The sequence below is a fragment of the Hydra vulgaris genome, chromosome 07 (genome assembly GCF_038396675.1).
Source record: "Hydra vulgaris chromosome 07, alternate assembly HydraT2T_AEP".
Lineage (NCBI taxonomy): Eukaryota > Metazoa > Cnidaria > Hydrozoa > Anthoathecata > Hydridae > Hydra > Hydra vulgaris.
The window spans coordinates 31039011-31052500 of NC_088926.1; the positions used below are offsets into that span (position 1 = coordinate 31039011).

The 13490-nt window shown below is 29.1% G+C and overlaps 1 protein-coding gene across 1 annotated transcript in view; it reads right to left on the reverse strand.

Annotated features, from left to right (window-relative positions):
* The window catches only part of LOC136082409 (uncharacterized), a 179616-nt gene that overhangs the window by 61790 nt on the left and 104336 nt on the right, over window positions 1–13490 (reverse strand). Inside the window, exon 24 of the mRNA XM_065801626.1 lies at window positions 9290–9392. Within this exon, the coding sequence (XP_065657698.1) occupies window positions 9290–9392 (103 nt within the window). The remainder of the gene's footprint in view (window positions 1–9289; window positions 9393–13490) is intronic.

Consider the following 13490-nt stretch of genomic DNA (forward strand, 5'->3'; position numbering starts at 1 on the left):
TTTTTGCAACTCTGTCAATAGTGTTCTCAAACTTTTGTTTCGCTGAAGGCAATTTGCTGTGTTTTGAAAGACTTTTTAGTTTGACTGGTGAAATTCCAAGCAATTCTATAGTGGTATCTAACTTAATTTTTTCTCACTTTTCGATTCCCATTCCTCCTGTGAATTTAAATATCCATCTATTTCTACAGCTTTTTTGTAACATTTACTGCAGAATTTCCAACCTGGGGTTACATAAACATTATTTTATTGCAAAAATTTCACCAAGTCTTGGAAAATCTTTATATTACCTAAGAAACAAATTTAGTTTTAAGTTTTTAAAATAACTAAAAATATAAAATTTTTATAAATAATAAAATGCTTTTCTTTTATTTTAATTTCCATATTAATTCTGTTGTAACTAATGTTAGATTACCTTTTATAGCAATTTTTTTACTTTCCATGTGTGTTCCAAAAGAATTGCAACACTTTGTAATTTTTCTCTCAAAATATTTTCCATAGAATTGCTCATGATAACAACATATAACTCTTATTGAACAATACTTTTCCTTTAAATTTGCTCGCCATATTATTACTTCTTATTTTTCACAAGAAAAATCTTTGAATTGAACAAATCTTGTTTTATAGAAAATCCAGTTTTGTGGCATTGAATGTTAAGACTTTTTCCAATGTCACATTTCTCCATATTAAAATGTTTATTATTTATAATATTACCTGCTAAAAAAATACAAAATCAAAAAAAATTCACAATCATTCTTTAAAAAAATATAAACAAGGAAAGTACAACCTTTAAAAAGGACAAAACAAAACATTTGCTTTTTTTTGATATAATAGGAGGTAAGCATTCACTGATTTGAATTGAAATAATGATTAAAAATTGTTTCTCAAACTTAAACTAAAAAAAACTTTTTAAATTGAATTTTAGTAATTATTTATCATTATATCTTTTGATGCAAAAAAAATAAAAAATCCAGGGAGATTGGGGAGGAGGAGGGCAGAATTGGTCAGATGTCCCCTGGCCCTCCCTTGGCCTATGACTATAAACATCCTAAACTAATCAATAGATAACACTATTTGATGTTTTATTCAAATAAAATGGGTGTCATGGTCTGGATGATTTAATATGGAATTACCCTGTACAGGTAGACGGGCCCCAAAAACCACATGATTTTTTCTTTTGCTGTATCTTTTGTACAAAACAAATAATTTAACTTTATTTTGCTTTTTTATATGCTTTTATATGGTAAAAGTTCTTCCCAGGGGTTTAGAAGTATTTTGGTATTTTTTGTTTGCTTTTTTTTTCAGTAAAGTTTCACTATATTTTAGTAGAGGACCTCAAAAACCACATGGCTTAAATTGTTTATAACTTTTATAAAATTAGTTGCAACTTTCCAATTTTTTGGAATAGCTTGTTATATTAAAATCCCCTTCATATGGTAGTTTGATTGCAAACTTATATTTTAGGGAAGTACCTAAAGCGCTACAAAAACCGCATGATTGGGACCCCAAAAACCACATTAATTATATTATTTTTAACAAAAATATAAGTGATATTACAAAAATTCACGATTTAAAGTAGATTTGTAGTAGTTGTAACTATCTTTTTGATGATAATGAATTTATATAGAGATTTTATTTTACGCTCCTGCTTAGAGGATAGTTTTAGTTCAGTTTGCAGTATGTGAATTTGCGATATTATTTTATTTGTAAGCAAATAAATAAACATGAGTAACAGCAACAAAAAATTCAAAACTCGCTTGCAAATCAAGTCACTAAATCCAAGTTCTAATGCTGAAGCACTAATTAAAAGAAAAGCTATATTAGAAAAAAACAAACAACTTGAAGCTGCTGTTCAATGGTGTAAAGAAAACAATGTAAGAGGACATGCTGCAATTAAAACAAGACAATATCCACTTATTAAAGATCATGAAACAATAAACCGTAGACTTGATGGGAAAATAGTCAATGGTCTTGAAAGACAGTACTGTGCAATTCTCTTGGAGGAAGAAGAGTTGTCAATTGTTTCATACATTAAGAATAAAAATCGAGCAATGCAAGGCATAAACAAAGCAGAACTAACTAGATCCAGCAAAATTAAGAAGACAAAGATATCGAAAAACATGCAGAACTAGCCACAGGAATCATTGGAATTGATTTTGATGAACGTATAGACAAAACCCTATGGTTAATGGAACAAGACCATGGTAAAGTTAGCAGGGCCACTTCCATCAAAGAAGATCATTACATTATCTGCTCATATTCTAACAGTGCCTACTTGATCACATTTGTCCACAAAGTGGTAAAGCAGTTGATGTTGCAAAAGAAATTACTTCAGTTTTGAATGAAATTCTCTTGTGACTTTACAAAGTGTTGTTTGTGATAGAACCAATATAAACATGGGCTGGAAAAATGATATCATTCGTTTACTTGAAACTCGCATTGGCAAACCTCTTCAATGGTGTATTTGCTTGCTTCATTTGAATGAGCTGCCACTCAGAGCAATTTTCACTAATCTTAATGGCAGTACATCTGGTCCTACTGTATTCAAAGGCATTCTTGGTTAACAACTATCTTTTGATGTTCATTTTCTACCAATAGTTGACTTTGCCAGTGTAAATGGAGTACTCATTAAAATGTCTGATGACATCATTCACAATCTCAGTAAAGATCAGAAATACTTACTTAAAGCATGCAATACTGTTATCCGAGGATTCCAAAATTTGGATGTAGAAACAAAAAAGTATTTCACAAATACTCCTCCCAGAAATTTCAATCATGCCACATGGCTCACATTTGCCAATCACCTGCTTCAGTTACACATGTCGAGCATAAAACCCATAATAAGCCTGATGAAAATTGTTGATTACATCATCAAAGTTTACTGTTTCTGTTGGTTTTTAATCAAGAAAAATTGGAAATGTGTTGAATGAGCACGAAACTTTTTCATGATAACGAAATGTACTCGTAGTCTTAATCATCCTGATACAATAGCAATTGCCCAGAAAGTATTGCAAAGAAACTGTTATTTCGCTCATTCTGAAAGTGTTTTGTTGTCAGTCATCAAAAAATTATTGCATGTAGAAGAGAAGATAATACTGGTGGGGTACGTGTTTTCTCTCTAAAAATAATTTCTCTCAATTTTCATGCTTCCTCATTTTTAGAAATAATCGATTAGTCAAATGTTGATATCTCTTTTCCTCCGATTTTATCTGAAATAAACAATGAAGACCTCTTAATCAATGTTACAAATGGTACTCCTCAAGTTCCTTATATTCCATGGCATTCTCAGAATGTTGAACATCTGGTCATACAAGTATCTAGAGTATCTGAGATCACAACCTGTGAAAAACGAAGTATCTAGAGTATCACAACCTGTGAAAAACATGATGGAATGCTTGTTTCTGCTCCAAACCCGAAACTTAAATATCCAAAATTTGACTGTAAAAAAGACTTTATATAAGGATTTTGCATTTTCACATTCTTTTTTAGTATACAAATGTAGTTTTTATTCTTTACATGGTGTTTTTACTTATTTTCAGGTGATATGCATATATATATATATATATATATATATATATATATATATATATATATATATATATATATATATATATATATATATATATATATATATATACAGTCACGAACAAAATTAAGTAACACTGTTAATAAAATCGACCATCAAACAATAAAAACAAAATTATTTATGTCAGGATCTACATAACTGCAATAATCTTATATTTTTTTTAAAATTAAAAAGATAAATGTTAAATGAAATTAAATTTAACTCTGTTAAATGAAATTAGCTATCTTACAATTTTTTTTCCAAAAATAAATTGACAAAAGTAAGAAACATCTGAGCTTTTATTATGAAATATAATGTTTTGTCAATAACTATTTATTAAAATTGCAAGAATATCATGTCTGATTTTCATATTAGTACTTTGTTGCACCACCTTTTGCTTTTATGATTGATTCTAAATGCCTTGGCATGCTTTTTACAAGCTTTGACGTGATGTCAGCACCAAGTTTCACTAAGAACCTCATAAAATTCTTTTCTATTTGTTCATTTTGAAGTAGGAATTTTAGATTTTAAAATTGCCCATAAATTTTCAAAGTTTGGGTTTTGTGGCTTAGTGGCAGCCATTTAAGGATGTTAACTTTTTTTGAGGAACTGTTGTGCCTCTTTGCTGGTGCATTTGGGGTCGTTGTCTTGTTGAAAAAAATAATTTTCAATCTAAATTCAATTCTTTAGCAGATTGACATAAATCTTTGAAAGCAAATCAACATACAATTGTCCTGTCGTTATACCTTCAACATTCACCAGTCTTCCCACACCATTTGAAGCAAAGCATCCCCAAACCATAATTGAGCAACCTCCATGCTTGAAAGTTTTTTTAAGATTTCTTTCAAGGAGTGCATCACAAGGTCTGCACCAAACTCTTTGTTGTTATTTAAAGTCAAATATTTGAAATTTACTCTCATAGGACCATAACACTGAGTTCCAAAATGCCCCACCCTTGTTAATATGCATTTTTGCAAACGTGTAAAGTTATTTTTGCTTATACCACTAATGAGGGGATAACTTTTCTGAAGACGGTTTATTAAACCACTTAAATTAAGTCTTCTCTGTACACTTCAACTAGAAACATTTTTTTTTTTTTTTTTAAACATCTTCGCTTCCAACAAGGCTGCAAGGAGCCACTAATTAAAGTTGGAAGTTACTGAAAGAGAAAAGATAAAGATTGTAGAGCAAGATAACGATTGACAGATGACTAAAAAAAGATTGCAAATTATATGAGTCAGGAAAGCAAGATGAAGGAAGCGAATTCCATAGAGCTGATGTTCGAGGAAAAAAACTAGACGAATAAGTGTTTTTGGAGCACTTGTGAACAGTCACAGAAAAAGGACGACACTTAATTGAATGACGAGTAACACGAGAATGAATTATAGTAGATGGCACAAGAGACACTAGCTCTTTAGAGCAGTGCCCATTATAGTATTTGTAGAAAAGAGAAAGAGAAGCAACATTACGACGATGTGATAATGGTTGGAGGTTGGCTGCAAGAACAGGTCCAACTATGTTTACAACCCGTTTTTGCACCTTGTCTAAAAGAGAAAGGGCATCATTAGAGGATCCGCCCCAGATATGGCAACAGTATTCCATACAAGGCCGGATTTGAGATTTATAGATAGAGAATAGAATCCGAAGTAAGAAAGTGACGAGCTTGATAAAGAGATGCAACCTTAGCAGATGCTAATTTTGCAACTGATTTGATATATGGTTTCCTAGAAAGATTGGAAGTAAGAGTTAATCCTAGAAGATGAAGAGTAGGTGACACATCGAGTACATCACCGTTCATAAATATAGGAATATCTAAATTATTACGATAACAATTGGCTGAAAAAAATTGAGTTTTATCTGAATTAACGTTCACCAGCCACTGTGAGCCCCATGCTGTAGCAGAAGTAATATCCTTTTCAAGCTCAAATGCCCCCTCCAAGCAATCAGAGGGTGTTGGTTTCTTATCACGACAAGAATAAATGGTAGTATCATCAGCAAACAATGTCACCTTAGATGAGAGAATATCTGGAAGATCGTTAATGTAGATTGAAAAGAGTATAGGGCCAAGGATAGAACCTTGAGGAACCCCTTAAGTTACAGAATAAGAAGAAGAGTGTTGTCCATCGAGGACAACTTTTAGGCTACAATTGGAAAGGAAGGATTCAATGATCTTAAAGATGTTGCCGGATACACCATAAGAAGAAAGCTTATGGAGAAGACCAGCATGACAAACTTTATCAAAAGCTTTTGAAATGTCAAGAGCGATGGCCTTAACCTCTCCACCTTCATCTAATGCACAATAAAACCTGTCAGTTATAACTGTTAACAAATCAGCTGTAGAACGAGAAGATCGAAATCCATATTGATGGTCAGAAAGTAAGTTAATAGATTCAAGATGTGAAATTAAGTGTTTGTTAATTAAAGATTCAAAAACCTTGCTTATGATAGGAAGAAGACTAATAGGAAAGTAGTTAGACGAATCAGATCGCTCTCCAGAATTTTTGAAGATAGGGATAACAGATGCCGCTTTCCAGCAGGCTGGAAAGCAAGACTCTGATAAGCACTTGTTGAATAGTTTTGAGAGTATAGACGACAGCTCCGGAGAACACTTCTGCAAGACAATAACAGGTATGTTGTCTGGGCCACAAGCTGTAGAAGAGTCTAGGCAGGAAATCACTTTAGATACAGATGCTGGAGTGATATGAATGTCATGCAATGGATCAACCTGTTTGTTGGCAATATCAGGTAGAAAGCAACTAGTAGAACCAAGAGATGATATTGATGAAAAGTTTTTAGCAAACAATTGAGCTTTGTCTTTAGGTGAGGTGACAAAGTCTGAACCATACAAGAGAGGTGGAATTATAGATTTGCCCTTATTATTGATATTATTAAAGATTCTCCAGAAGTCAAGAGAGCCTAATTTTTGAGATGAGATAAGAGATTTCATGACCTGAGAATAGCGAGTTTTGGCGTTAGACAAGCCCTTTTTACAATTGTTTCTAGCAGTAATAAACAGACACCTGTTTCCTGGAGAATTGTTTTGCTGATAAATATGGAAGTAACGGTTTCAATTGGCAATCGCAGCAGCACAGTGTGAAGAAAACCATGGAGGAGAGTGAGGCTTGACCTGGAATCGTCAAGAGGGAATAAAAGATTCCATGCCAGCCTGAATCCACGAAGTTATGTAAGAAGCACATTTGTCGACAGGAAGACACAAGACTTCTACCCAAGGGCCATCACGAAGAAAATCACGGAAAGAATCCCAGTCAGCTTTACTGTAGTTGTAAGAGGTTCGATAATAGGGGGATTCAGGTGATGAAGAAGAATGAGATATTAGTTTTAGAGAGATCAAACTGTGATTAGAAGAACCTAAGGGTGAATGTGGAGAAACTGAGCACTGACTAGGATCAGAAACAAGACATAAGTTGAGTAGAGAAGGTAAATGGTTCGGGTTGTCTGGAAAGCGAGTTGGAAAGTTGACTATTTGAGTTAGGGATTGAGAAAGGCAAAAGTTGTGGGCTTTAATGCCTGCCGAATCACTGACACTAGAGCCAAGCCATTCAGAGTGGTGAGCATTAAAGTCACTGACAACAACTATATTAGCTGATGGATAAAGAGAGAGGGCTTGGTCAATATGATCAGAGATAACGTCAAAAAGTGTGCAGTCTTGAGATGAAAGAGAGCGATATAGAACAAAGAGAAAGGCAATAGAGTGAAGTGGTGCTAAACGAAAGCACATAAAAGAATAGTCTGTGGATTCAAACCTAGTTTCACGACAAATGGGTGAATTCTTACAAATGTAAATGCCCAGGCCAAGCATGTGACTATTAGAGTCTTTACGAATTAGAGGAAGATAACCATCAACACTAAGATCACAAGACGAGACAGCTGAACTCAAATTAGTCTCACAAAGAGCAAGTAGGTCTGGTGAACTTTGCAAGAGATAAGACTCAACAGAAGAAAAGTTACTTCGAAGACCACGAATATTAGTGAATGATAGGTTTAGAGACCTTGGTGATGATGATGGTTTTTTGTGTTTTATAGTTTTTGGTACTTTATTCATTTTTAAATTAGATTGAAGAACTTGGCTCAAAGCATAGATAGTACTCAGAACACTGTTTAATAGCCGAAGCAATTGCCTTAATACTACTAATAAACCCTAAGCCATAACAAAGGGCTCCAAATGTGGCCTCCGCAATGCACACCAAAAGTACAAACAGGGACACCATCCATGCGCAACATGGCACTGTTAATACTTTGATATTTTTCAGCTGTTGATGGAATCAGCCTCTCTGAGAGCTACCACAGAGTTCAGGAAACCTGACTACCAGCCGGCCTCAGAACCATAAAACTGAGTTTTAGAGCTGTACCCTCATTAGGAGATAATAGAATGAGTTGCCTAGTCATAAGAACGGAGACACAAGCAAAACCCATGCATTGAGTCAAGAAGATCCAGCATTCAACATCCTAAACTGGAAACAATGTATTAAAAATACATCTGCGCCAGCCTAATAGATGATTTTTTTAAGATTTAATTTAAGATAGCTAATTTCATTTAATAACTTTTGCAATGAGTAAAAAAGAGTTATAAATATAGTTTTTCTTTAGAATCAAATTTTTAAAAAAACATAAAATTATTGTAGTTCTGTAGATCCTGAACTTTGTTTTTATTGTTTGATTTTCGATTTTATCAACATTGTTACTTAATTTTGTCTGTGACTGTTTATTTATATATATATATATATACATATATATATATATATATATATATATATATATATATATATATATATATATATATATATATATATATATATTTATATATATATATATATATATATATTCATAAATTAGTAAAAACAATAATCAAATTTATCTTCAACCACTGGTTTCACCATCAATAGGTTCATCAGGATCTTCTTTATGAACCTACTAATGGTGGAAGAAGTTGTCGAAGATAAAATTAGATAAGTGTTTTCACCAACTTATTATTGCTCTGTTCCTTAAGAACATTGAGCACACTATTTGTAGAATACACTAACATAACTTGATGCAATATAGTTAGGACAAGTAGAAATTTGTTTAAATAAATATATTTTGTGAGCAATTAAAAAAAAAACTATAAGAGAGGCATCATTAAACTTTTATTTGTTTATTAGTGAAACTGCCAATTAATTAAATATTAAATAAAAACTTAATTAAGAAATAATAAAAACTTAATGAAACAATCAAAAATTTACTTAATGTTAGTAACATTACTATTTTTAAATACCCTTGAAATAATATTTTTCAGAATATTTATATATATATATATATATATATATATATATATATATATATATATATATATATATATATATATATATATATATATATATATATATATACACACACACACACATATATATATATAATTTTATAGGTTTAATTGCATTAAACCTATGCTTTTGAGTTACATTGTAGAAGTCCTGTAATGTGTATATATATATATATATATATATATATATATATATATATATATATATATATATATATATATATATATATAAACATGGTACAGGTCAAAATGTATAAATATACATTTATATATATATATATATATATATATATATATATATATATATATATATATATATATATATGTATATATATATATATATACATTACAGGACTTCTTCAATGTAACTCATAAGCATAGGTTTAATGCAATTAAAATTAATGCATCACCTTTTAAGTAAAATACCAAGAACAGCCAGAATCACACATACAGCTGTGCCAGTGACCACACCAATAACTCCAGTACTGATACCAACTTTCTTTATACTTTTTACTTAAAGATAAAATAACAATAAATCAAAATAAAAAAGTTTTTTTATTTAACTGGAAAATATTTAAAAAAAACTAAATTTCAAAATTAAAGTTCGAGTCTAAAATTATACTGTGTAACATATGGAAAAAAATCATTTCTCAAAAACACCAAAGTAATGATGTTATTGCTATGCATAGTCCCATATATATATATATATATATATATATATATATATATATATATATATATATATATATATATATATATATATATATATATATATATATATATATATATATATATATATATATATATATATATATATATATATATATATATATATATATATATGTATATATATATATATATATATATATATATATATATATATATATTTTTATATATATATATATATATATATATATATATATATATATATATGTATATATATATATATATATATATATATATATATATATATGTATATATATATATATAAATAATTATTTGATTAAAAAAAATAAATAAATAACAGGAATAAAGGGTACAGTTAGATTCTCATGTTTTTCAAAAAAACTTTGGAAAAATATATTCTTCAGTAAAATTAAATTTCAAGGTAAGTTTGCTATGGACCACTTTATAATTAAAAAACATCTTGATATCCAAATTTTCACATTAAGAAACGAAATCAAATAAAATTTGTATTAAATAAATATAAACCCATTTTTATGAATTAGACTCTCATAAAGTGCACAGTGCCAAATAAATTTTAAAATGTATTTTTGACTAAGCTCTCCACAGTTTAAAATCTTTATAAGATCGTAGCCTGTTTTTATTTAATTTTTTACTTGTTATTTAATCAAGTTATTCAAAAATTAAGTCAAAAGCTTAGACTAGGCATTTATCCATTACTAGAATTTCAGAGTTTATTGGACCTGGAATGGATTTTATTCCTAGTGAGCTGCCTACAAACAGAGCAGTTCAGATAGTTATACAGTTGTAGAAATAAAATAGGTGAAAAGCCTGACAGCAGATAATGCTGATAAGATTGAGAAAATAAAATATATACAAAAGTAAAAAAGAAAAGCCAGAGACGAGAAGCTTACCAGAAAAGAATTAAAAAACTACAGGATGGCAAATCACTTTTTAAGGTAATTATATATATATATATATATATATATATATATATATATATATATATATATATATATTTATATACAGATAAAAAATATGTTGTATCAAATTATTTATGTTAACGTCAACTACCAAGCAACGTCAACTACATAGCAAATTTCACGCTGATTATTTATTTGTATTTGCTTTAGAAATCATTTTTAAAATCGAAACCAAAATGCATCAGCAAATACAAGATGCAAAAAAAACATGTGTACAAGTTTTATCTAGCCAATAAATCAGAGGGAAAACTATTTATCTTTGAGCACTCTGTAGCTGAGAAAATGCTGAGAAGTACCAACTACTAGATATTATTGCTATTACTATTGACCAAGCTGAAATCATATCTGGCCACAAAAGAACCAAGCAGTGTAGCAAAAAACTGGTAATCATGACCAAAACCATGTAAAGCACATTAGGCCATTTTTGGAAGGCAATATTATATTAAAGTTATATTTAGTTTGATTTACTGAATGGACAAAGTACATCACAGTAAATTTACCTTTAAACTAAATCAAAACAATCAGTTAAGTTACTTCAGTAGCTTACAGTTATTTAACTATTAAAATTTATTTAATATACTCAAAGAATTGCAAAAATTAGCCATATAAATATTTCTATTTACTTAATATATCTTATATGTTGTTAACACATAATATAAACTTCCAACTAAAAATTATTTTAACAAGAAATCTCAAATAGAATATAAAAAACGCGATACCATTTTTCTATGTTTTATTTAAAGCGATATCAAGATCAAACATTTTAAATATGTTGTTTTTATTAATTTTATTTAAAAAGAAATCTATTTGAACAAAAGAATTTTAGTCTTCTAAAACTTATTCAAATAATTTTGTAATTGAAATTTGAAATTGAAAAAAATTGGAAAAATTTAAAAGAATTTTAAGGCTTAACAATTATAAATTTAATTCAACGGAGTTTTTAATACCCAGTCCAGAAAGTTAAACATATATCTAGCTACAGTAACAAAATCAGATTTTAGAACATAGTGCAAGTGAGGAAGAAAGTTTTATTTAAATTGTAAACGTTTTGAATAGTTAATTATATTTTGTTTTTTAAAAATAGTTGTAAAAGTAGAAACATTCTATTGCAAACATTAAACCAGTAAGAAGCTGCAAAAGTTAAAGTAAAATAAAAATTATAAAAAATTAAAATTAAAAATTTATTTTACTTCTGTTTAAAGAAATTTTTTTCTCAGAAAATAATTTAAGAATATTCCTTAACTTAAAGAAATATGATTCGATTTATTAAAGCAAACTTTTTTGTTACATCTTCTAATTGCAAAACAATTTGAATGAAAAAATTGAATGAAAACATCAACTTAAAAACCATTGAACCAATGAAAAACTTAATTATTATTTAATTTTTAATAGTCAGCTAGATCTAAAAACAATAAATCATAAAAAAATTGGTGTCTAAATAAATATAAAGAGCCTGTGTTAATTGCATTAACACAAGCTCTTTATATTGTTAAAACAACTTTGCAGTTTATTGTTGATTTATAGCTTTTTACAATAACAACTTTTTAAAAATGTGTTTTTTCATCAGCATGAACGTATTAAATAGTTTTCTATGACTATTTAAAGTGGTTAAAGTATTTTAATATTTGCATTTTTATTCTTAGTTTTTTACTTTTAATTAACCATCTTGTTAAGTAAAAATAATTACTAAAAGTAATATCTTAATAGTATTAAATTACTTGCTCATTACACTATAACAGCAACTTAAACTTTAAATTAAAGCTGAAAATAATAACTTACACTATTTTAAACTCCGTTAAACGAGAAAACTATAAGATAATATTTAAATATGAAAGATAATATGCTAAAAAAATAAAAATTATGAACCAATGTACAAAAGATACTATTTTATATTAATAAACCAACAAGAGCTTTTGAGGAACAATTTAGATTTGAAGGCTTTTTAATTAATTTTTTTTCAATTTTAATATTAGATATAATAAATAAAAATTTATTATATCTAATTTTATTAAAAAGGTGTAATAAAGAATCTTCTTTACTCTTGTCATTGATTTTTGCTTGTGCCTACTTAATAGTAACTATACAACTCTTCCTGTTATCTTTTAATGAAGGTACAACTCTGAAATTCAGTTTAATGGTTCTAAGGCCAGCTGGAAGTGAAGCTTTCTGAACTCTGTAGTAGCTCTTAAAGATGTTGATTCCATCAACAGCTGCAAAATATCAGAGTAATAACAGTGTCATGTTGTGCATGGATGGTGTCCCTGTTAGTGCTTTTGGTGTGCATTGTCAAGGCCACATAAGTTCTCTTAGTTATGACTTTGGATTAATTAGCAGGACTGAGACAACTGCATAGTTCATTGCTTGGCATTCCATTCAAAATGCTCTATCTTTGAATGCTGCAAGGTTCTGTTCTATCATTATCTTTACATCTATGAATGAATAAAGTTCTCTTTAACTTAAATCATTAGTAAAGTATCCAAAAATATTAAACATAAAAAACCTACACAACCACCAGTTTCAATATATCATTCACAAATATTTGTGGTCTTTGAAGTAACTATCCATTGTTGTATCTTACCTCTTTCAAAATTAACCAGACTTTTTTTTTGCTCCTTGTGAGACTAATTTAAATTCAACTGTACATTTTTCAGATCTCAGTACTAATAGGCACTACTCTTTCATTTGCACAGACTCCAATACTACAAAACTCCAAGTCACATGCTTGACTTGGGTATATAATTACATATCAATTCACCTATTTGTTGCAAAATCAGGTTTGAAATCTCTGACCATTCTTTTAAGTGTTTTTGACCTGCACCCAACTTGCTCTTTGTTCCTCCTTCTCAAGACTGCACATTTTTAGATGAAATTTCTTATCAAATTGACCAATCTCTTTTTTTATGACCCTCCGCCAATTGTGTTGTTATTGGTGACTTAGTAACTC